This window comes from Aspergillus heteromorphus, assembly GCF_003184545.1.
Source record: "Aspergillus heteromorphus CBS 117.55 chromosome Unknown BO70scaffold_8, whole genome shotgun sequence".
Taxonomy (NCBI): Eukaryota; Fungi; Ascomycota; class Eurotiomycetes; order Eurotiales; family Aspergillaceae; genus Aspergillus; species Aspergillus heteromorphus.
Genome location: NW_020290413.1, coordinates 582474 through 602228, shown reverse-complemented (window position 1 = coordinate 602228; position 19755 = coordinate 582474). Strand labels below are relative to the sequence as shown.

Below are 19755 nucleotides of genomic sequence, written 5' to 3'. Positions count from 1 at the left end.
AAATGCGGGGAGAAAGCTGGTTGGGGGGGGGGGGCCTCGAATTGCCGGCTTATCGTGAACCAATAATGATGGCCGTCAGGGGACTTTTTCTCCTCTTCGGGAAATGCGAGCTGGCTGGGTCCAGGCTGTCAAGGCTTATGGTGTCAAGCGTAGTGGCGGTAATTTATCGAGCACAAAGAAACCCAAAGTCTGGGCTCTGGATGGAATGGCAAGGAAAGGAAGACGCAGGACAATGAATGGATGCCTTGGTATTGTTGTGTCCCTGCCTCAGGCACGCGTACCCCACTCCCCGGCGGTGCGTTTTGGCGCATGCATTAATATCAAATCACCAACAACATCCTCAACGCTGACGACCACCTCGCTTGCAGGCCCTTCCGAGGATCCGGCAGGAACTCCGACTCACTGATAGGGTGGACTACAGCTGTTGCACACAGCACTTTGCTCCCTTGGCACCACATCCAGGTACATATGCTCTAACATTGGTTTTCCGACATCATCGACATACGCTTCTCAATTGACAGGGCGGCTTTCGGCTTCTCTGAGTCATTTATGAGGACGGGCCTTGAAGACCTGTGGACCCTTGAGAGCCTCCAGTGCGAAAGTAGAGGTCTTATTGGATGTGTGCAGTGTGATTAACCAAATATTTACCTTCGCAGCTTGATCGGCTATTGTTTTCTTCATTTTATACCCCGATACCCCACCACATCTTTGACGATGGAGGGCAAATACGCTTCAGATCCCGAGTGGGCTTCCATCAAGCCCATCCCCCTCAATGATGGAGCCGAGTCCGGAGCAGAGCCCCTGGCCACCATTGCGTATGGTGCCGGGTACCTTGAGGCCACATCATATCTACGAGCGGTCATGGCCGCCAACGAGATGTCAGAGAGGGCGTTGAAGTTGACTGAAGATATCATTTCGATGAACCCGGCTCACTACACCGTATGGTAAGTTTACTCCACGACACCGATGACTGTGACATTGGCGCGCGCAACTCACCAAGCCCACCAGGATTTATCGAGCTAAGATCTTGTTCACTCTGGAGAAAGACCTGAACGAGGAGCTGGAATGGTTGAACGGCGTGTCTCTGAAGTATCTGAAGAACTATCAAATATGGTACAATCAACGGCTCCATTCATCCACTCGAAATCGATGCCTCTAACAATTACCACCAGGCACCATCGCCAAGTGCTGATGTCTCGCAAGGACTTCTTCCCAAGTCCTCCATCCGAAGAGCCAGACTTTCTCATGGAGATGTTCGCTCAAGACTGCAAAAACTACCATGTCTGGACGTACCGCCACTGGTACGTCCGCCACTTCAAGCTCTGGGACGCTCCGCGAGAGATCAAGGATGTGCAAGCCCTGCTTGCCGCGGATGTCCGCAACAATTCTGCCTGGAACCACCGCTTCATGCTCCGTTTCGGACCGCGTGACGACGAGCCAGATGCCGGAATGCCCAATTGCTCGGGGGAGGGCTCGGAGAAGGGCCGCCTGGCTGTCGTTGACGAGGACGTCGTCGATGCTGAGCTACAGTACGCCCAATCGAAGATTGTGCGGGCTCCTGAGAACCGCAGCCCATGGTCGTATGCACGAGGCGTGCTGCGTGCCGCGGGTCGACCTCTTTCGGAGTGGAAGGAGTTTGCGGGCAAGTTTGTAAGAGAATCGGAGGGAGATGTCGAAGTCAAGAGCAGCCACGCTGTGGAGTGGCTGGCTGATGTGCTTGCGGAAGAGAATGCACAGCAGGCAACTCGCATGCTTACCTTGTTGAAGGAGAAGTATGACCCGATCCGAGCGAACTACTGGGATTATCGGATTCGAGCCATCGCAGGCCATTAGGTACCTGATTCGCGTGAAAGCTTTTTTTTTTTTTTTTTAATTGGCCTACGTTCTGTTAATAGCGCGGGATACATATTGTACACTATCGCTTTGAATATGATCTGTGGTAGTGTCCAAAAATATCACGAAAGGTCTTCAATAGTACCAACTAACACCCATTATAGTCAACGCGCACGCTGTGTCATGATCATCATTAAGCTATATAGTAACCCGATACAAACAAAAAAGAAACTCCTCCCAGATATACATCATAAATTAAACATATGGGTCAATTGGACGTCTCCCATCCCTCCGCCAGCATCTTCCTCCACTCCGCCGCCATATCGATGGTGACATTACTTCCACCACACACAATGATCACCACCCGACTGTCAGCATTCAAGTCCGGCACCAATTGTTTGAGCCTAGACTGCAGCCCCCCACGGGATGACGGCGACGGCGAGCGAGAATTTTCTCCAGCAGACAACCGATCATCCCCATACCCCTCATCCTTCTCGTCCTCAACGCCCCTCTTCCTCTTCTGTCCCACAGCCACAGACCCAGTCGTCGAACAAGAAGATGATGACGACGACGAGCTCGGAGTCCCCACCGCAGCCTCCACACAAACACCACAAGCCAATTCAACCAGGAACCGCTCATCATCCACAAGCCGGAGCACGCCCTTCGCGGCCTCCGCGTCCGAAAGAACAGTACTATGCACCTGGACCCCGGGCGGCGGAGACACAGCATAGTTGAACGTCCGCTCAGACACCCGGATCGCTCCCAACGAAGTAGCCTGAGAAGTGATCTTGGGCAAGGAAACGAGCGACTTCTTCTCGATCGCCGCAGCGAGGGAATCCGTGCCGAGGGTTTCCACCGCAAGCAGATGGACGGGCTTTCCCGTGGTAACAGAAGAAGAAGAAGAAGAAGAAGAAGAAGAAGAAGAAGAAGAAGAAGAAGAAGAAGAAGAAGAAGAAGAAGAAGAAGAAGAAGACGACGACGATGAAGCAAGCTTCGACCTCTCCAACCGATGCCTCTCAATGCCCATAACCAAGCCATTCAACAACCCCCCACCCCCAACACTGCAAACAATGGCATCGACCGGCAACGCACGTCCAGCGTGAACAGCCTCCTCCTCCTCCCCCTCAGCCGGAGGAATCTGCTCCACCAACTCATCAACAATAGTGCTGTTTCCCTCCCAGATCGTCTCATTATCAAACGGATGCAGGGCAATCTTCACGACATCCTCACTTTCTTTGCCATCTTTGTCATCGCCGTCGCTGGAGCCATTGTTCATCACAACATCCTTCATGTATTGGCCCGCCTCGGAAAACGTCTCCCCGTGCTGGATCACGTCCGCGGCGCCAGCGGCCCGGAGCTTCTGCACCATCAGTGGCTTCGTGGAGACCGGGACGACGACGGTGCAGGGGAATCCCAGGGTGCGGGCTGCGCAGACGGCGGCGAGACCGGCGTTGCCGCCGGAGGAGGCGTAGAAGTGGACGGGACGGTGGGCGTTTTCGGGCTTGCGGAGGTGGGAGAGGATCTGGTTGCCCATGGCGCGGGACTTGAAGGAGCCGCTGGGTTGGATGTTTTCGAGCTTGAGGAAGATTCTACATCCTGCGGCGCGGGAGAGGATGGCGGATTCGACCAGGGGGGTGGGGTTCCATGGTGTTTTGTAGGTTGGGAGGGGTGATGGTGTGTGGTCTGGGAGGATGCTGCCCATGCTTTCTGGTCGCTTGGGCGCGTTGGCTTGGTGGTTGGCGGTTGAGGGAGATGATTATGAGGTTGGAGACTGTGGGCAGATGGGTTGATAAGAGTTGTAGTGAATTGGGAGGAAGATGATGATGGTATTGAATGAATATGTGTATGTGTGGGTATGGTAGAAAGGCCAAGAGAGGAGACGAGGTATGCGCTGAAGATAAAGAATTAAGAACACCGCAAGCCCTAGAGTATGATACAAACCTCATATACTTCCCATGCTTTAGCCCTGAAACCCATATCATAGTTCTGTGATATACAACGGACGCTTCCCGATATAGTCCGCCCCCCAGTTTGCCGCGGGAAACCCGCCAGTTTCCCGCCCCGATAACCATCAGGTAAGACCAAACCTCGTCCTGCCGGCAACCTTTTTCCGCTGATAAACCTGGCGGGTGCTTCTGCTCCATCCCCCCCCCCCGTGTGCCATGACATAATATAAACGCCTGGTGTGCGTGGGAATGACCTGACCTACCCGCCATTGCAGGCCCAGTCCCATCAGCCAGCAATGGAACGCACCCGCTGGATTCCACCGACCCTCTCCGTGCGGAGACCGTGCCCATCGCCTGCCTGACCGAACGGCCAATCTGGCTTCCATGATTGGATTCCGGCCCTTTCCTGTTATCAAATCGAAAGGCGGCTATATTAACTTTCCACGATAAGAGGGGGGAACAGGACGCTCTTTTTAGCATTCGCTCCGTAGTCTAAATCAGACCCATACCTCGCCGCCGCGAACTTCCTTTTGGCCGGATCGGTTTTGTCTACCTGCAACATGTCCAGAAGCTCGTTAGCCTTGGTGGGCATGACCGGCTGCAGGAGAATGCTGGCAATCCGGAGCGACTCGGCAACGTTGTAGAGGGATCGCTGACGGTCGATCGGATTCTTCCAAGGCTCCGCGTGATGGAAATACTTGTTGGTCTGGAGCACGTTAGAACACTTCTGGAACATTTTCCGGCCCAGGGTGGATCCATTCTTACCTGATCTACCAGTGAGGTGATTTCTTGCAGAGCAGCACGAGGGTTCAGATTATCCATCAGCTCTGCAACCTTGTTGGGCACCTCCTTCAGCATCGCTTCGTACTCCTCATCAGCCAATGTCGCTGCTGGGAGCCTGCCGCTTGTGCCGTTCTCGATATACGACCGAAGATTACCCTTGGCACAACCGATCGCCCGATGAGCCAGGTTTCCTAGTCCCTTCTGCAGCAATTTCTGGTAATCGCGGATGATGTAAGCGTTGTCGTAGTCGGCATCTCCCACCAAAGCGCCTTGATAAATGAGGAAGAAGCGCATCGAGTCGACTCCGAAACGATTGATGGCAAAGAACGGGTTGACCACATTCCCCGTAGACTTGGACATCTTCTCACGATTAATAGTCCAGTGTCCATGAACAAGAACATTACGAGGAACGGGAAGGTCAAGAGCCATGAGAAAGGCGGGCCAGTATACGGAGTGGAAGCTGGGGTTCAATTAGTCCAGGGCTAGCTCGTTGGCTAAGTATGAAGGTAAGCACATACCGAACAATATCTTTACCCACAACGTGTACATCTGCCGGCCATCCCAGGCTGGATCCCTGACCGGGAGCGAACGGGTAGCCTGCCTTGGTCAAGTAGTTGACCAGGGCATCTAGCCAAACGTAGACAGTCTGCGTGTTGTCGCCGGGAACGGGGATGCCCCAGCTGAGCCTTTCTGTGGGCCTGGAGATCGACAGATCTGAAAGACCCTCGGAGACAGAATTGAAAACATTTGTCCCATAGATTGAAGGTGTAATGAACCCTGTTTTGTACAGATCGAGCAGACGTTCTTGGAAGGCAGACAAACGGAAGTGATAGTTGGTTTCCGAGGACCATTCTACCTCTTTTCCAGTCTCGATGGAGACCTATTTGCATAAGCCATGTCCCCTGCTGAGAAAGGGGGTAGGACCTACCATTTTTGTGTGCCCTGTCTCTGGGTCCAACGACTTCTGCACTTGCGTCTGAGGGTAGAATGTCTCATCGCTAACAGAGTACCATCCTTCATGTTTCGCGGTGTAGATGTAGCCCCGGTGACTGAGCATCTCCTGTATCATCGTCAATCGCACGTTCGCGAGCGAATGTCGGGGCCAAATACCCAAAAGTACTGAACAGCTTCCTTATGCGCAGGCTCCGTGGTTCGTATAAAGTAGTTGTAGTCCATGTTGGCAGCGTTTGCGAGAGCCTACAGAAAAGTTTAGCTTCAAGGCATATGAGTCGACGGGCGGGATATGCTCGTAAACTGACCTCGAACGTCTTATAGTTTTGGTCGCAGAAGGCCTGTGTATCCATCTCCGCAGCAAGGGCGGCCTGCTGGATCTTCACCATCCCGTCAATATACTCCAAACTCCCAGTATCTAATATCACACCGTACCTTCATGCCATGCTCATCCGTTCCCGTCAGTAGTTGGGCGTCATTGTCTCCGATGAGAGTCCGCCATCTCTTGATCACGTCGGCAAGGACCATAGTATACAAGTGACCGACATGAGGTGCTGCAGTAAGAAATCGCATTAGCATTTGCGAGGAGAGGATGACCCAGAGACCAGTGGTATCATACCGGCATTGACATAGAATATAGGCGTCGTGACATAGTAGGGCTTCTTAGAAGTGCTGTCGGCGGCCGCCGTTGCGAACCGACGGGGCCGGATTGTCGTCGCTGGGCGTGTAGTAGTTCTGCAGGGAGCGCATCTCCAAGACGCTCGGCTGGAGGCCAAGAATTGACCGGCCCAGGAAACCGAGCGAAAACCTGCCCGGGAGATAGCCATTGGGGCGGGATTGCGGGGAGGAACGAAGATGGTTTGATTCAAGGCGGCGTTTTCGTCGGAGCGCGATCATCATCTCCGGGTGGTCCAAGCTCCCCCATGCCTTTTTTCTGCCGTTCGCACCGGCTTGTTTCTTACCCCTCGCACTCTCTATTATTCATTCTTCGGCTTTTTGGAAACCACAGATTTTGGTTTCCTGCATCCACCCGTCGTGCCTGTGTTGTGTATCTACTAAGACAGAGTTCTACCTCTGGCAAACTCGAATCTGCAGAATGGCTCCCCCTACGGAAGATAATCTGACGAAAGTCTCTACGGATGGTATGTTGGTTTGCAGTCAGTCATTATTTTCATTTGCCCTTCCTAACCCCATGTTTCCTTCAGCGGCAACCGAATTTGTCCAATCCTTCTACCCTGCGCTTGAAAACAACCGTTCCTCGATCGCGTCGTTCTACAACCAACCCACGGCAATGATCCTTTTCAACGGAAATGCCGTTACGGATGGAGCGGCTGTCCAGGAAATCTTCGTTAATCAGATGTCCCCCACGCACTACGAGGTGCAGTCGTTCGACTGTCAAATCATCAATCAAGGATACCCCACCCCCACTTCGACTGGTACGAAGCTTCCCACGGAGACTACGCTCAAGGATATGTCGATTCTGGTTCTGGTCAGCGGCTACGTGCGCTTTGGCGAGTCTAGAGATCTTCCGCAGCGGGGGTTCAGCGAAACCATCCTACTGGTGCCGAACCCGACCACCGACCTGCCCAAAGGGAGGCGCAGGAAGGAGTGGCTTATCCAGACCCAGAATTTCCGACTGGTGGTTTGAGCTATGATTGCCGAGTCTACACAAAAAAAACACTGTTTCTTCCGGCGCCAATTTCCTGCTTATAACGATTCCACTGGTGGGGTATGATGGCATAACCACGATATGATGCGCTATTACTCAACGATGCGACCGCACAAATTCTGGGGTAAAAGAAAAAGGACAATGAAAGAAACCCTCATCAAGACACTCCGTGTTACGCCAAGTGGACGAGAAAAAACCGAAACCGACCAATTGCTACCTTGCACCACCACCATTGTACTGCTTATGCCGCGCCCCTTCGTGGCACGCGCAGGTTTGCTTTGATGCGCTCGAGCAACTCCTCGCGTGATGCTCTTGCGCTGGGCAAAAGACCCCTCTTTGGGTGACAGTTAGGATCCATTGCTCATTTTTGGCGGCATTGATTGTTTTGTTTACGGGGGAAAAGAAGACTTACAGCACGAAGCCATCTCTGCATTTCATCTGCAGTCCAGTTCTCCGGATCTTTAAATCATCAGCTTGGACAATCCATAATCCAGAGTATCGATGCATACCTCCGGTTGGGTCGGCTTCTGCGGGAAACATGTCGTTACCCCAGATGGCCCAAGCGGCTGCAGCCGTGACCATTCCGGCAAACCCTGAAGAAGTTTAGATTGGAACATCCATCGCTAACTCGCAACTTGGGGTGGAATACCCAGGAAAAGATTCTGAATCATCATCGTCAGCTGATGGTTGCGGACACCGCACTGGGTTTCTAGTATACCTTGGAGTTTAAAGCGCGATCTAAAGCGGTCGGCATCTTGCTTTATGAGTGAATAACAGGGGAGTATGTACACGCAGCCGTATCCACCTGTATGAGTCACAGTGGCAGGGAGCGGGTGGTGGTGGTGGTGGTGGTCTGGTGAATAGACAGCAAGATTGTTGCCAGATAGGCCGGTAGATATGCTTGCGAGTGGCCAAATAATAGGATGTCGATCTACGTATCATGTAGGAAAGTAGGCTGCCGCCGTATCAGTACACAGCCACACGGGGCTGCTGCTAGAAGCCTCTCAGCCACGGGGTGGCACGGACACTAAGGGCTTCCGGGGGGCAACCCTACAGCCCACAGAAGCTGCTGCGTCAGCCCGCCGTCGAGCTTCCAGACCGCGACTGTCATCATCTGTCTTTCGTCCCGCCGTTCTAGATACACGATCAATCCGATTACGTTTCAACCCCTCCGCCACCATGCCTCGTGAAGTTTCCGACATCAAGCAGTTCATTGAGATCTGCCGCCGCAAGGATGCGTCCTGTACGTTTACCCGACCTTTAGCCGCTTAGTGATGATGGAATGGGGGTGGAAGGAAGCTCCCGCGGAGCAGCCCCAGCCGGGGAAGCTCGACGGATAGATAGATACGGCCAAGTGGGATGGATGGTGCCGAGTGGGAGGCTAACAACATGATCAACATCTACAGCTGCCCGCATCAAGCGCAACCGCTCCACCCAGCAGATCAAGTTCAAGGTCCGCTGCTCTCGCTTCGTCTACACCCTCGTCCTGAAGGACTCCGACAAGGCCGACAAGCTCAAGCAGAGCCTCCCCCCTGGTGCGTTTGACCCCGTCATCTGATCGACTGTGATCTGGGAAGCAAGCATATCTATCATATTGGAATACATGTGAATGAGGACATTCAACCTGGATGAAAACGACACGTTCCATCAACCCCGGATTTACGGACTCGATACTGACGTCATCTGTCTCATACAGCTCTCAAGGTCGTCGACGTGTCCAAGGGTGACAAGAAGAAGGCTCTGTAAATACCTTCCTCTCTCACACATACACACTAAGTTAGGGTGAAGTGGGCACGCATGGAATTTGTCAAAGCATGATACCATTGTCGATTACCCGTCGGCATGGACACGGTTGCTTCTGTGGGCCGACACGGAGTGACTGACTGATCTCTGATCGGGTTGGTTGTCTCCGCGTCTGGCACCGGTTGCTGTCATATACTATGCCAGGGCACATCACCGACCAGACGACCTGCATGACTGGACCTTCTTCCGGGGTTGCTTTGTCGGAGCGCCCCGGGACTATACAACTTAAATGAAGAAAAACAGTTGAAAATTCCATGACACCTCGACTCCCACCCCCACCCACCCTATGATGTGGTATAAAGCCTGCTCGTGGGTCGGCTTGTGCTTGGTAGGCCTTTGACAGCTATTCTTGCATCACACAAGGTCGCGGAATGTAGATCCGTAGTGTTGGTCTGTATATAGTGGTAGTGGTATTGAAGGCCAGCGATTATTCTGTAGGTCGTCGAACATGAGCCATCTCGAGTCCGCCGCAACTCTACATTCGTTGCTGCAGCACTCTGTTGGCACACTCAGGTGCCTGGTTTATGATGTCCTAGATTCGGGAAGGTCCCCAGGGACGGTATCATGTCAATGAACCTCGACCTGGGTCTATGAAAAATTTTGTCTTCACACGATAGTCTATCTGGCCTCGAAAAAGATTCCCTCTATAACAAAACAATGGGTCCGGTAGACCGACACCTAAGTCTGCGGACAAGATCGGGCACGACGTTCCAACCATCGGCACTGGGAGGTCACTATCCGGAGATATTGTCATATCGAAGCAGACAAGACGCAGCAACCAGTAAGACAACATACCAAGGTCGCCAACACCCATTCAAATAATTCAATCCTCCCTCCCATAAGGCAATTCAGAATACCCCTTCACGGCCGCCCTGCTCAGACTCTCATCAATTACCTCCCTTGCAAGAGCATCCCGATGCCGCCTCAACTCAAACTCCCCAAAGTAACTCGGCTCCTCCGTAACCTTCCCAAACAGCGCCCCTTCAAACAGCGCCAAACTGCGCTCATTCGCCTGCCCAATCTTCACACTCAGACACGAAAACCTCCACGGCCGAGCCATGCCCTTCTCTGCCATCGCCTGCGACGCAGAGCCATCCCCGCCAACGAACTCCTCCAAGATCTCCGTTTCCCGGTCAACGATATACCGAAGAAAGGTGTACAGCGCGGCCTTCCCGAACCCTCTGCGCTGGTTTGCTTTCTCGGCGATCATCAGTTCGATCTCCCCGATGATCTGAGGCTCAGAGTCGCCTTCTTCGCCGTCATCTATGCGGAGAAAGAGGTTGATGTCGCCGACCATTCGGTCGGGGGTGTCGTCTGCGTCGGTGAGCTGGTGGATGGTGTTTCCGGTGCTGGATGAGGCTCCGGGGGCTGGGAGGCAGACGATGAAGGTTAGTTTGTCGGGGTCCTGGCGCCAGCTTTCTTGCATGGCGTATTCTTCCTCTATGGAGAGGGGTTCGGAAGCGGTTGCTTCTTGGATTTCCTGGTTGTGGGGTTTAGATATGGGGGGTTTGTTCTAGTTGTAAGAAGATAAAGGGGCGTAGACGCTACCTCATCTTTCATCCATTCATGATACCGGGGAACATGCCATCTGGAATACGGAACTAGAAGGACCGTGGAGGTTGAGATGGCTATTCAGTAGATTAGCCTGGCTGGATGATGTGTACATTCGATGGCTTAACGTACCTGTCTTGGCGTTTAATAGCATGTTGAGACGTCTAGACTTCCAGTGGGTATCTTTAAAGGACGGTCCCGGATAGTATATAGTTGGTCCAAAAAGCCTGCCTTCCGAGCATTCACTAAGTGGGAAGCCGTGACTTTTCCCGCAAGTCTTGGCATCGGCCGGGTTGTTTCTATGAATGGACTCTCTAACTTCGAGATCAACATGCGATAGAATGAGTCTCCTCCATGAGTCTTATATAGTTCATTAATCTAAGTCATTGGTATCACCACCTATCTATTGTTTTTCTTGTTGTCCCGCAAACGCTCCGAATCTGACAACCTCCACCTCCAGTGTCTCGGTGTCAACAAGTACCAATTCACCGGTTTCCTCAAACTTTGGTATAGAAATAAGACGCACACGAGAACCAGAGGTGTTATCATCATCTGTACCGGTCATCTCCGTGTCTGCGCCATTCAGTTTGAGCGGAGAGTCGCCCTCTATAACGGCCGTCTTGAACCGTGGCTGGTTGCCGGCAAAGAAGATATGCGGGCAGCTCTCCATGACGAATGGGTCGTGGGTTTGGAATGGATAAGACCCTGTTTGAGGATGGGTTAGTCTGGGCGTCAAAGTAAATGAGGGATTGGGAAAGAGCTTACATAGCGTATCCGGTGCAGTGGGAACCCCACATCTCCAGCGTAGCATGGCCTCCATGACCCTGATCCTCGCCTCCATATCTCCAGCACCGTCGCCAACGTTGCCTTCTTCATCCGCAAGATTCAAGTAGCGAAGGGCATCATCTACATTCTGGCCACTGCTACCCCATAAACGCCAACCCTCCACGTCCCCCTCCCACGGGTTCGTGACGCTGTCGAACCAACCAGGCTCCTGCTTTTCCTCGCCCGCCGGGGGCGGAGCACAGTATGCCCTAGCCTGCGGGAACATAGCGCGATGGATTCCTTGTTGGGGGAGGGAGAAGTTGGCCGGGTCGGATTGACCAGCCATAAGCGTGATGGGTATACTGGGCAGAATCTCGGCCAGGAAAGAGTCCAGGCGCGTGATAGGCGAAGCGTTATACGCAGAAGCATCGTACCCGTACTTCTTTGGACCGGCCTTCTTCTTCCCCGCTCCATTATCAGCATTGGCGTCAACGGTCATGCTGGCGCCCAGCGAGTTCCCCGCAATGACCAGCCTCGTGATGGTAGAGGCATCCGGCGGTGCGTCACCACTGTTGCCAGCAGATGTGGACCCAGAATAGCCAAGAAGGTAATCCGTCAACAGCTCCAAAGCGAGAGTATCACTCGACGTCCCGGTGACACCTAGACCACTCACAAAAGCAATCTTACCTTTGCTAGGCTCCTTTTGTGCCGCATCCACCCCATCTCGTTCCCACCGACGAGGCTGACGAGCCAAATCCGGGACCTTGGTATCAATGACCTCGAAGTCTCCGTTTGAGTTCTCCGTTCCCAAGACAGCAATGATAGCCCCCGTACACAGCTGCGCGGTGCGGAGCATGCTCCCCGTTAACCGCAATCGTCCAGACTCGTCTTCCAGCATAATCTGCGTTAGGTCGGGATTAGATGGATCTTGGTAGGTCGGGCGAGGTGGAGGCGCTAATGTATAGTTCTGCAATCGAGAATCAGAAACCCAGAATCCGTACCCAAAACGACCGAGGAGCAATTTACCTCCTTCGTAAGGTCCTCCAGGATATTCGGCTTTAACGGCATATCCATGTATATCGTGCCTGCAACCCAGCAGAGCTCTCCTTGTCTGACATCCAGCACTCTCTCCACGCGACGTGCATGTTCTCCCGCGATCTAACCACCGATTGTGAATGTCAGCGCACTTTTCAGGTCCCAATGTGAAAGTGTCTGTACGTTTCATTCGGAATCGTCGCGAAGGTCGGGGCCAAATTCCTTACACTGAATCCTTCCCACGCTTCCACCGCAATCTCTTCAACTGCAGGCTTGAGTTTTGCCAGTCGTAAGAAGTACATGTCGCCATATTGTTGTTGGTAGTGTCTGTCCTGACCGCTTGGTAGTCGGAAGGTGTCTAGGGGGTTGTATTGAGAGGGCGCGCGATAGACCGAATCGAATTCTTGCTCACTATAATGGTAGAACCCCCACTTGTCAGTCAGGATATCTAGAAATTCAAAGCAGGCAGGTAAGCTAGTATGCGGGCGGACCTACCTGGGAGGGCGCAAAAACTCGTTCTCTGTAGCACTGCCGGTCATTTTGGCAGAGGTTTATACAACTACACTAATAGACTTATTTAAGTGTAGTTGCATATAGATCACAGCCCAAACTGTAACTGACAGGTGTTGTTGGATCCAGCTGGTGGTGGTGCTGGGGAGCTCCGGCCTCGTTCTTCTTGTCTCCCGCCGAACGCGAATCACGCGTCTTTTGGCGTTCTGTAATTACAGTACCGCTTTGGGGATTCTCCACCCGAGCTGGGATGGACAATAGCATCACCCCGCTATTTCAGCACAATTCCAGGGATTTGAATGGCTGTAAGAAAGTTACTGCTGCTAGCAGGTAGCAAGTATATATGAAGCTATTATACAACCAGCTTTCAGTCATGAAAAAGCCGTTTGAAACGAAATATTGTGATTGTTGGCCCGTAACCAATGTTTAGAACCACACTGCTACTTGCAATGCCTGTCAAACTCCAACACAAGCACTGAATATATTTCCGCTTATCAAGGCATGGTTGTTTGACTTTGGCTTAAGGCTGTCCTTTGTCATGTTAGTCATCCGACGTGTTTTAAGATTCTTGACCGTATGAAGGGGTTTACTTCTTTGCGGACGGCTATCCCTACCTGGAATCAACAAACACGCAGGTCTCGCAGCATTGTTTCAGACAAACATCATGGCAAATGATTGAAAGACATTCCGTCTCAGTTATAAGACCTACTGACACATTTTGTCACAATCCAGAACCATCCCTTCACTAAACCATCTGCATACGTCTTCCTTCATTCTGAAGAATCGGGAGAACTCTGATCCCGAAGCTTAGAAGAGACGCCACCAATCAGGAAGATATCGCTGGATAATGAAGGGACTCCTTTGGGATGCCGGGTGAAGACCCCTGAGATAACTCTTAGTAGTTGAGGGAGAGTATGTTGAGGAGTAGGTAGCATGCCGAGCAAGGATAGGAATGCTCCCTGCGTCCTATACTCACAGGACAAATAATATGGGCCTGCTTCCTCGGTCTTCCCTGACATTGCTAGCTCAGCTCAATATCATATGCTCCAAGTCCATATCGCACCAAGATTCTCTATACAACCGGTGAATACTCCCAAGATGATGTTCTCGCATTCTTTCAGTCGCCTGGCGCGCAAAGTCCTAGTCATCGGTCTACTAGCAGGCGTCCTCGCATCAGCGCATCTCAATACGATCTGGCGGGACTTGCAATCGAATATGTTCAAAAAGAGCCTACCGGCATCTCTCGCGACAGCACCTCAAGGGGCAGTGGGCTATTATCAGCCTCCTCCGGGCCCTGTCACGAACCCCTATCTACCTGAAGTAACCTCTGCTCCGGCAGGTCGAGATACGGCAGCAACGAGGACAACAGGCACAGTTATGCCGGAGTTGATGATGGAAGAATCATCTGATGATAAAGTTGGTGGTGACAATGGGTGGGTTCACCATCACCATATAGTTTGGCCGGGTAATAGCATTGTTTAGCTGACAGCTTTCTGGATAGACCTCGGAATAATGTTGCTATCATCACCGGTACTCATGTAGTCTTGGAAGCAACACATACAGCAACGGGTAATAAGGACATTATCTTGAGCTCCAGTGGCCTTGTGCTCTCCTTCCTTCTGTGTATGCTTCAATTTTGATGAACGCCATGATTTATTCTCAATTTCTGAGTTGATTTTCTGTCATCATCGTGGCCGAGTCTTATACGCTGGCTTCCTGCTTTTCCTTCAACTCCAAATAATCTGTACAGATCATGAATTACCTTATTGATAAATTCGATGAACTTGAGCACATTACCCAAAGAATGGTTATCGAATATATACGTGAATAACAATTGTTGTCATTTTAGGAACCTCATAAACAAGAGACTGTACGTCACTCATAAATTGTACCCTCATCATAAGCAAACCGCATAAATTGGCGTCACCGCAAACCTGATCAGCAGTTGCCCGTAACCTGCTGTGGTTGGGCGATAGTACGGGGAAGTTGGCCAATGCCTCGGTCCGGCCGGGCCTTAAAGACTGGGGGGCTCCGCTTCCCCGCATTTCGTCCCCTCAGAGGCTCGGACAGACAAGCTACTCCCCATGACGGATCTTCGCTTTCACAACAGTGATGCGGATCATCTGCTTGGTATTAAGCGGGTTCTTGTGAGCGATCATCCAGCCATAAAATTGGGCGTATTTATACAGGTAGCCCCTACTCACTCTTTTGTTCTCCCATTTCAGATTTCCTCCAGCACAAGACTCTAGGTATGTACGTCTGGCAGGGATGGGGAATATTCCTCGCTGACCGCAATTATTTGTTTCCAGAATCCACATAAATCATTCGTCAAACTACCACTTTCTCAAATATACTATAACCTCCCACCCTCCCCCTTTGTCAAGACCAACTCCAAAGCCCACAATGTCCATCCACACACCCCTCTGTTCAATGCTCAACATCCAACACCCCATCCTGCTGGCAGGAATGGCCCGCGCATCCGGAGCACCACTTGCCGCAGCGGTCTCCAACGCCGGCGGTCTAGGAACCATCGGCGGATTAGGCTACACCCCCAAACAGCTATCAGAAATGTTAACGGAGCTCAAATCCCTCTTGAAAGACCCCTCTCTACCCTTCGGGGTTGACTTGGCCCTACCGCAGGTCGGGAGAGGAGCACGGGCCACGAACCACGACTATACGCACGGGCAGCTGGACCAGCTCATCGACGTTGTGATTTCGCACGGGGCCAAGCTGTTCGTGTCCGCTGTCGGTGTTCCGCCCGAACGGGTCATCAAGCGTCTCCACGATGCGGGAATCCTCATTATGAATATGGTCGGGGCGCCCAAACACGCCGAGAAGGCGTTGAAGCTGGGGGTTGATATTGTGTGCGCCCAGGGTGGCGAGGGAGGGGGGCATACGGGCGAAATCCCGTTTTCGGTGCTCGTCCCCGCGGTGGTGGATGTGGCTAGGATGTACAGGAGTCCGTTGACCGGTCAGCCGGCGTTGGTTGTTGCGGCTGGTGGTGTCAATGATGGTCGCAGCTTGGCGGCGTCGTTGATGCTGGGCGCTGCGGGTGTCTGGGTGGGTACGCGGTTTGTCGCCTCGGAGGAAAGTGGTGCGAGTCGCTTGCATAAGGAGGCTGTTGTTGGGGCGCAATACGGAGAGACAAAGCGGACGCTCGTGATCTCTGGAAGACCGCTGCGTATGCTTCCTAATGATTATATCAAGGAGTGGGAAAAGCGCCCTGAGGAGATTGCCAGGTTGACGGCTCAAGGCATCGTTCCGATTGAGTATGACTTCAAGAATGACAGGGATGTCGATGTGCCGTTTCTGATGGGTGATGTTTCTGCCATTGTTGAAGATGTGAAGCCGGCGGGACTGATTGTCCGGGAAATGGTCGAACAGGCTGTGGATATGCTGAAAAGGGGACGCTCTTATATCGAAGGCCCGGCGACTAAGCTCTGATTGATTACCAACGATGTCTCCACCAAGTATTTTCCCTCTGACATATATGATATGGATTGTATTGCAGTAATTTTCATGATAACGTAATAAGTACGTTTAGATGTTTGTGATCTAGCATGTACAAGTACACGAAATAAGAAAGCGAACAAAATTCAGGGCCACGGCCTGTAATCCCACAATTGCTATAGTGCCTATTGTAGCTCATGGCCGGCATTGACCTAGATGAGCGTTGCCATCTATCCTCTTGCATATGGCTGAACCAATACTAGATCAGTATACAGGAGGAAAGTCCCCGAGTCATGCGAATTATACACTGTGCTGTCGCCAGTGCACGCCTTGGGGGAAGTATATTTTCAACTCATCAAAGTCAACTGCCGCACAGATGAACAAAAAGGGTGAAAACCACCTGGCCCGACTGCGGCATACGTATCGCAGACGGAAGGCCATTCGCAGTCACTATTGGCGACAAGCTCAAGGAAGCATAAGAAACGAAAACATAATATCGACGGCATGGGCGCTAATGGCACCCATTGATCATCGCCTTATTCCCGTTGGCTCGCGCTTCCAGCAGGTTGGGTGGCGGGGGTGGCCCAAACACCGGCTTTTCGGGTTGTTGGGGAACGCCGCGGTCGCCGTTCATGTCGCCTTCGGGGCCTTCGAGCTCGTAGTCATCGTCGCTGATTCCTTCGTCATCCTCCTCGTCCTCATAGTCTTCATCATATTCGCTTTCTGTTCCCTCATCGTCGCCGTCCAAATCGGCAGCAAGTCCTTGGCCACGACCCTGAGCTTGCATTCGGCGACAGAGTGCTTCAAGATGATGGCTTTTCTTTCGCCACTTTTCCAGCTCCTCGTGATTCCGTGTGCGCTCCTCGGCCATTTCAAGTATGTTGCGATTCGTTTGATCGTGCTTCCGTGTGAGGGTGAGGTTTTCTTTCTCTAGCCGTTTGGTTTTCTTGGACATTTCCTCCATTTCTTTCCGGAACGTAAGAAAGAGTTCGTTGCTGTTATTCAACGTATCCTCCACCTGCAATATCGTTATTACCAGCGGTCAAAGCGAGTCCGAGGCCAAGCAAGCCATCAATATCGGTCCATACCTGCTTGAACTTTTCCACGTAGATGTTGAGTTGGCTGCGCAGTTCGGCTTCCGTATGCGAAAACGTAGAGACCTGGGAGCTCAGAGCCCGACAACGCTGCCCTTCATTTTCTGCCGAACGGCGCTGCTCTTCGTACTTGGCGGTAAGGCATTGTATCTCCGCATCCTTGCTGCGAAGAAGTGCCTTGTAATGTAATTCCCGCATCTCGAACTTCTCGCCAATTGTCTTTATCTTCGCACGTAGACTAATGTAAAGTATCTCAGCAATGAAGGCGTATTCTCGGTGGGGGATGGCGACTCACGCTTCGTCCAAATCAATGTCCGCTTTGTCGCTGCGGGGATTTCCCTTGGCAGCCATGACGTCTTGGATATCGTACAAAAGGGAGTCAAGACGTTCGTTGACAATGAGCCGCGCTTTCTTCTCCGTTTCCTCAAGCTTTTTATTCTCGTCCTGTCAATTCAAAGATTTTCGTTTAGTATTCCTTCTGTCCTGTATAACACCAAAGCGGTATTCGCAAGCTCGGACCAACACACCTTGACTTTCTTGTTTTCCTTCGTAAGCTCCCTGCACAGTTTCTCAAGTTTATCCTTCATGGTGACGGTCTTGCTCAGCTCCGATTTGCCCTTGTCCTGGTCCTTCTGTAGCTGATCGGCCCGCTTCTTGCTTTTGGAGTAGTCGCGGTCCAGCTTCTTCATATCGGCCAGGAGCTCGGTATACTTCTTATGGACAGTCTCGAGCCGCGTCATCGGAGATTCGATGTTGCTAAGAAGTTGGTTCAGGTCTCGCGTCGCCTTCTTGACTTCGCGCTCTGTAGGCAGACAGCAATTAGTCCTCGCCCATGAAATCCCCCCAAAAGCCATGAACAAAGGTCCCCTCTATCCCATCGCACATGAATAGCACGCACCGATTTCTGCCTCCTGATCCTTCTCCCCAGCAGCATCCTGCTCCAACTGGGATATTTTCGCAGCCAAAAGCTTTGACGTCTCATTGGGGTCTGCGACCTTCTTCCCCTTGTTCTTTTTCGACATTGCTGCAGACGACATCGTTCCCTGTGGCTCGCCGCGTCGGCTTATAGCTGGGCGATTATGTTGGTGGTGGTCGCGTGGTCAATCCACGGAAATGAAAATTGCGAAGACGGAACGGAACGGTTGGCCGGGATTGGAAGGGAATGGATTCGTTCCGCTGCCACGGATCGGTGGCAACCGGTTGGAAGGAAAGGTATCCGGATCGAATATAGAACGAGCTATCGACAATCAGGCGAGGTGCTGTGATCGACGGTGACTCAATGAGTGACCTCACACTCCCAAGTAGCGGAGAACCTGGGTGGCCTTTGCCAGACTTGCAGAACCCGGCAGGTAATGGATCCCCAAGACCCTCTACTGACCTAGTTCTGCAAAGCCGACCAAACGCTCACGACCTTGAGCAAAGTAGACGGTGAATCTGGAGACGAAACGCAGGTTGGCGACAGAGGCGAGTAAGGGAATGGCGGACGGTTCGAGGATCTTGCCGGGGAGGATTGAATAGTGGTAAGAGGGGGGATGCGCACTTGACCTGCGCTAGCCTCTTTCGAAAACTTTTCTTGGCGCCATTAAGATTAATGCCAATTCACTGCCGGCGGCCTTGGGAACTTAATAATGTTGTTTCCTTTCCTCCCATCCATCTTCCCATCTTCCCATCCCTTCCATCCGTTCTTCTGGGTCAGGCTGATCAAGCCATCGACCACGGGCGCAGAGGGCTGCTTCGTCGGCTGTCTGGATAGACCCCCCTAAGCAACTATTCGTGTCATGAACTGCGAATAAACCATTCATCTCGCCGCCCCCTACTTGGGGCCCTTTGCTTTTGCTGACGTCCTTGGACTGTTTCAAAGCTCGCAGATACATGACCAGTCCACTGGATCTGTCTCTCTCCAGGTGGCATGCGTGTCTACCATATTAGCCATGTATCTCCAGTGCAGTGACGGTGTCTCATAACAAGATGATGTATATAGATACCTCTAGGCTCTGCACAAGACCCTTCCTTTTCAGACTTGTCAGCTCTTGTGTGTCCTCACATCTCAGCGTACTGTCTAGCACACGCGCGTCTCAAGAACAGTCAAACCCTGTCTCCAGTCTATACCATGATCGGCAGATGGTTGGTCCTCCTATCCCAGGAGCAAGCGCAAGATCAACAGGAATGTGAACCGTAGAGGTACACTTCTTATTTCCGTTTTTCAGACCCGCCCTGGACTATATACCTTTAAGCCTACGCAGGGCGGACTAAAAACGTGGAAACAACTGTCTGATGGAAAATGGCCCTCTTTATATTGTTATGCGGAAGTTGGAGACTCATAGTTCACGTTACACAAAGTCCAAATTAGCTTAGTTCCTATAGG

General features: G+C 52.1%; 11 protein-coding genes across 11 annotated transcripts; 5 read left to right on the top strand and 6 right to left on the bottom strand.

Moving 5' to 3' along the window:
• The first annotated feature begins 167 nt into the window (after positions 1 to 167).
• On the top strand, positions 168 to 616 carry BO70DRAFT_221276 (uncharacterized protein). Its single transcript, XM_025538729.1, has 2 exons — positions 168 to 271; positions 369 to 616. The coding sequence occupies exons 1-2, from the start codon at positions 206 to 208 to the stop codon at positions 516 to 518; spliced, it is 216 nt and encodes a 71-aa protein (XP_025400669.1). The 5' UTR covers positions 168 to 205; the 3' UTR covers positions 519 to 616.
• On the top strand, positions 342 to 1905 carry ramB (bifunctional protein farnesyltransferase/protein geranylgeranyltransferase). The gene is made up of 3 exons (XM_025541006.1): positions 342 to 944; positions 1009 to 1113; positions 1173 to 1905. The coding sequence occupies exons 1-3, from the start codon at positions 715 to 717 to the stop codon at positions 1831 to 1833; spliced, it is 996 nt and encodes a 331-aa protein (XP_025400668.1). The 5' UTR covers positions 342 to 714; the 3' UTR covers positions 1834 to 1905.
• A 51-nt stretch (positions 1906 to 1956) lies between these two features.
• On the bottom strand, positions 1957 to 3719 carry BO70DRAFT_221249 (putative L-serine dehydratase). Its single transcript, XM_025538728.1, has one exon. It carries the CDS (start codon positions 3533 to 3535, stop codon positions 2102 to 2104), a length of 1434 nt encoding a protein of 477 aa, XP_025400667.1. The 5' UTR covers positions 3536 to 3719; the 3' UTR covers positions 1957 to 2101.
• A 388-nt stretch (positions 3720 to 4107) lies between these two features.
• Positions 4108 to 6348, bottom strand: BO70DRAFT_221233 (methionine--tRNA ligase MSM1). The gene is made up of 8 exons (XM_025538727.1): positions 6133 to 6348; positions 5949 to 6067; positions 5822 to 5893; positions 5673 to 5759; positions 5491 to 5622; positions 5081 to 5442; positions 4545 to 5022; positions 4108 to 4485 (listed from the first exon to the last, which is right to left on the bottom strand). The coding sequence occupies exons 1-8, from the start codon at positions 6338 to 6340 to the stop codon at positions 4213 to 4215; spliced, it is 1731 nt and encodes a 576-aa protein (XP_025400666.1). The 5' UTR covers positions 6341 to 6348; the 3' UTR covers positions 4108 to 4212.
• Positions 6349 to 6609: 261 nt separating this feature from the next.
• On the top strand, positions 6610 to 7161 carry BO70DRAFT_289236 (putative nuclear transport factor 2 domain protein; the record flags this gene model as incomplete). Its single annotated transcript, XM_025539308.1, has 2 exons — positions 6610 to 6655; positions 6719 to 7161. 2 exons carry the CDS (start codon positions 6610 to 6612, stop codon positions 7159 to 7161), a joined length of 489 nt encoding a protein of 162 aa, XP_025400665.1.
• BO70DRAFT_428180 (Ish1 domain-containing protein) lies at positions 7139 to 7936 on the bottom strand (the record flags this gene model as incomplete). Its single annotated transcript, XM_025547948.1, has 5 exons — positions 7139 to 7516; positions 7595 to 7641; positions 7692 to 7775; positions 7832 to 7844; positions 7901 to 7936. 5 exons carry the CDS (start codon positions 7934 to 7936, stop codon positions 7424 to 7426), a joined length of 273 nt encoding a protein of 90 aa, XP_025400664.1. The 3' UTR covers positions 7139 to 7423.
• Positions 7937 to 8361: 425 nt separating this feature from the next.
• On the top strand, positions 8362 to 8740 carry BO70DRAFT_289513 (60S ribosomal protein eL38; the record flags this gene model as incomplete). Its single annotated transcript, XM_025539317.1, has 2 exons — positions 8362 to 8425; positions 8589 to 8740. The coding sequence occupies 2 exons, from the start codon at positions 8362 to 8364 to the stop codon at positions 8738 to 8740; spliced, it is 216 nt and encodes a 71-aa protein (XP_025400663.1).
• An 854-nt stretch (positions 8741 to 9594) lies between these two features.
• BO70DRAFT_360922 (uncharacterized protein) lies at positions 9595 to 10752 on the bottom strand. Its single transcript, XM_025542913.1, has 3 exons — positions 10669 to 10752; positions 10534 to 10613; positions 9595 to 10465 (listed from the first exon to the last, which is right to left on the bottom strand). Exons 1-3 carry the CDS (start codon positions 10688 to 10690, stop codon positions 9809 to 9811), a joined length of 759 nt encoding a protein of 252 aa, XP_025400662.1. The 5' UTR covers positions 10691 to 10752; the 3' UTR covers positions 9595 to 9808.
• Positions 10753 to 10894: 142 nt separating this feature from the next.
• On the bottom strand, positions 10895 to 12964 carry BO70DRAFT_360921 (DNA-directed DNA polymerase delta subunit POL31). The gene is made up of 5 exons (XM_025542912.1): positions 12832 to 12964; positions 12564 to 12747; positions 12328 to 12459; positions 11302 to 12268; positions 10895 to 11241 (listed from the first exon to the last, which is right to left on the bottom strand). Exons 1-5 carry the CDS (start codon positions 12873 to 12875, stop codon positions 10940 to 10942), a joined length of 1629 nt encoding a protein of 542 aa, XP_025400661.1. The 5' UTR covers positions 12876 to 12964; the 3' UTR covers positions 10895 to 10939.
• Positions 12965 to 14934: 1970 nt separating this feature from the next.
• Positions 14935 to 16324, top strand: BO70DRAFT_312457 (NAD(P)H-dependent flavin oxidoreductase). Its single transcript, XM_025540215.1, has 2 exons — positions 14935 to 15095; positions 15156 to 16324. The coding sequence occupies exon 2, from the start codon at positions 15250 to 15252 to the stop codon at positions 16288 to 16290; it is 1041 nt and encodes a 346-aa protein (XP_025400660.1). The 5' UTR covers positions 14935 to 15095; positions 15156 to 15249; the 3' UTR covers positions 16291 to 16324.
• A 34-nt stretch (positions 16325 to 16358) lies between these two features.
• BO70DRAFT_360919 (taxilin) lies at positions 16359 to 18452 on the bottom strand. Its single transcript, XM_025542911.1, has 5 exons — positions 18289 to 18452; positions 17918 to 18192; positions 17686 to 17834; positions 17385 to 17628; positions 16359 to 17314 (listed from the first exon to the last, which is right to left on the bottom strand). Exons 1-5 carry the CDS (start codon positions 18410 to 18412, stop codon positions 16808 to 16810), a joined length of 1299 nt encoding a protein of 432 aa, XP_025400659.1. The 5' UTR covers positions 18413 to 18452; the 3' UTR covers positions 16359 to 16807.
• Positions 18453 to 19755: the final 1303 nt, after the last annotated feature.

Coding starts and splice junctions, on each gene's coding strand:
- BO70DRAFT_360919 (XM_025542911.1), bottom strand. CDS start 18,412: ATGTCGAAAAAGAACAAGGGGAAGAAGGTCGCAGACCCCAATGAGACG. Junction 18,193..18,288: donor GGATCAGGAGGCAGAAATCG/GTGCGTGCTATT, acceptor GTCTGCCTACAG/AGCGCGAAGTCAAGAAGGCG. Junction 17,835..17,917: donor AGGAAAACAAGAAAGTCAAG/GTGTGTTGGTCC, acceptor TTGAATTGACAG/GACGAGAATAAAAAGCTTGA.
- BO70DRAFT_360922 (XM_025542913.1), bottom strand. CDS start 10,690: ATGCTATTAAACGCCAAGACAG. Junction 10,614..10,668: donor GCTATTAAACGCCAAGACAG/GTACGTTAAGCC, acceptor TCTACTGAATAG/CCATCTCAACCTCCACGGTC. Junction 10,466..10,533: donor ATGAATGGATGAAAGATGAG/GTAGCGTCTACG, acceptor CCCCACAACCAG/GAAATCCAAGAAGCAACCGC.
- BO70DRAFT_360921 (XM_025542912.1), bottom strand. CDS start 12,875: ATGACCGGCAGTGCTACAGAGAACGAGTTTTTGCGCCCTCCCAG. Junction 12,748..12,831: donor GAGTTTTTGCGCCCTCCCAG/GTAGGTCCGCCC, acceptor CTACCATTATAG/TGAGCAAGAATTCGATTCGG. Junction 12,269..12,327: donor TGGAGGACCTTACGAAGGAG/GTAAATTGCTCC, acceptor TCTCGATTGCAG/AACTATACATTAGCGCCTCC.
- BO70DRAFT_221249 (XM_025538728.1), bottom strand. CDS start 3,535: ATGGGCAGCATCCTCCCAGACCACACACCATCACCCCTCCCAACCTAC.
- BO70DRAFT_221276 (XM_025538729.1), top strand. CDS start 206: ATGGCAAGGAAAGGAAGACGCAGGACAATGAATGGATGCCTTGGTATT. Junction 272..368: donor TTGTTGTGTCCCTGCCTCAG/GCACGCGTACCC, acceptor CCTCGCTTGCAG/GCCCTTCCGAGGATCCGGCA.
- BO70DRAFT_221233 (XM_025538727.1), bottom strand. CDS start 6,340: ATGGCTATCTCCCGGGCAGGTTTTCGCTCGGTTTCCTGGGCCGGTCAA. Junction 5,760..5,821: donor AAAACTATAAGACGTTCGAG/GTCAGTTTACGA, acceptor ACTTTTCTGTAG/GCTCTCGCAAACGCTGCCAA. Junction 5,443..5,490: donor AGACAGGGCACACAAAAATG/GTAGGTCCTACC, acceptor TTATGCAAATAG/GTCTCCATCGAGACTGGAAA.
- BO70DRAFT_312457 (XM_025540215.1), top strand. CDS start 15,250: ATGTCCATCCACACACCCCTCTGTTCAATGCTCAACATCCAACACCCC.
- ramB (XM_025541006.1), top strand. CDS start 715: ATGGAGGGCAAATACGCTTCAGATCCCGAGTGGGCTTCCATCAAGCCC. Junction 945..1,008: donor CCGGCTCACTACACCGTATG/GTAAGTTTACTC, acceptor CAAGCCCACCAG/GATTTATCGAGCTAAGATCT. Junction 1,114..1,172: donor CTGAAGAACTATCAAATATG/GTACAATCAACG, acceptor AATTACCACCAG/GCACCATCGCCAAGTGCTGA.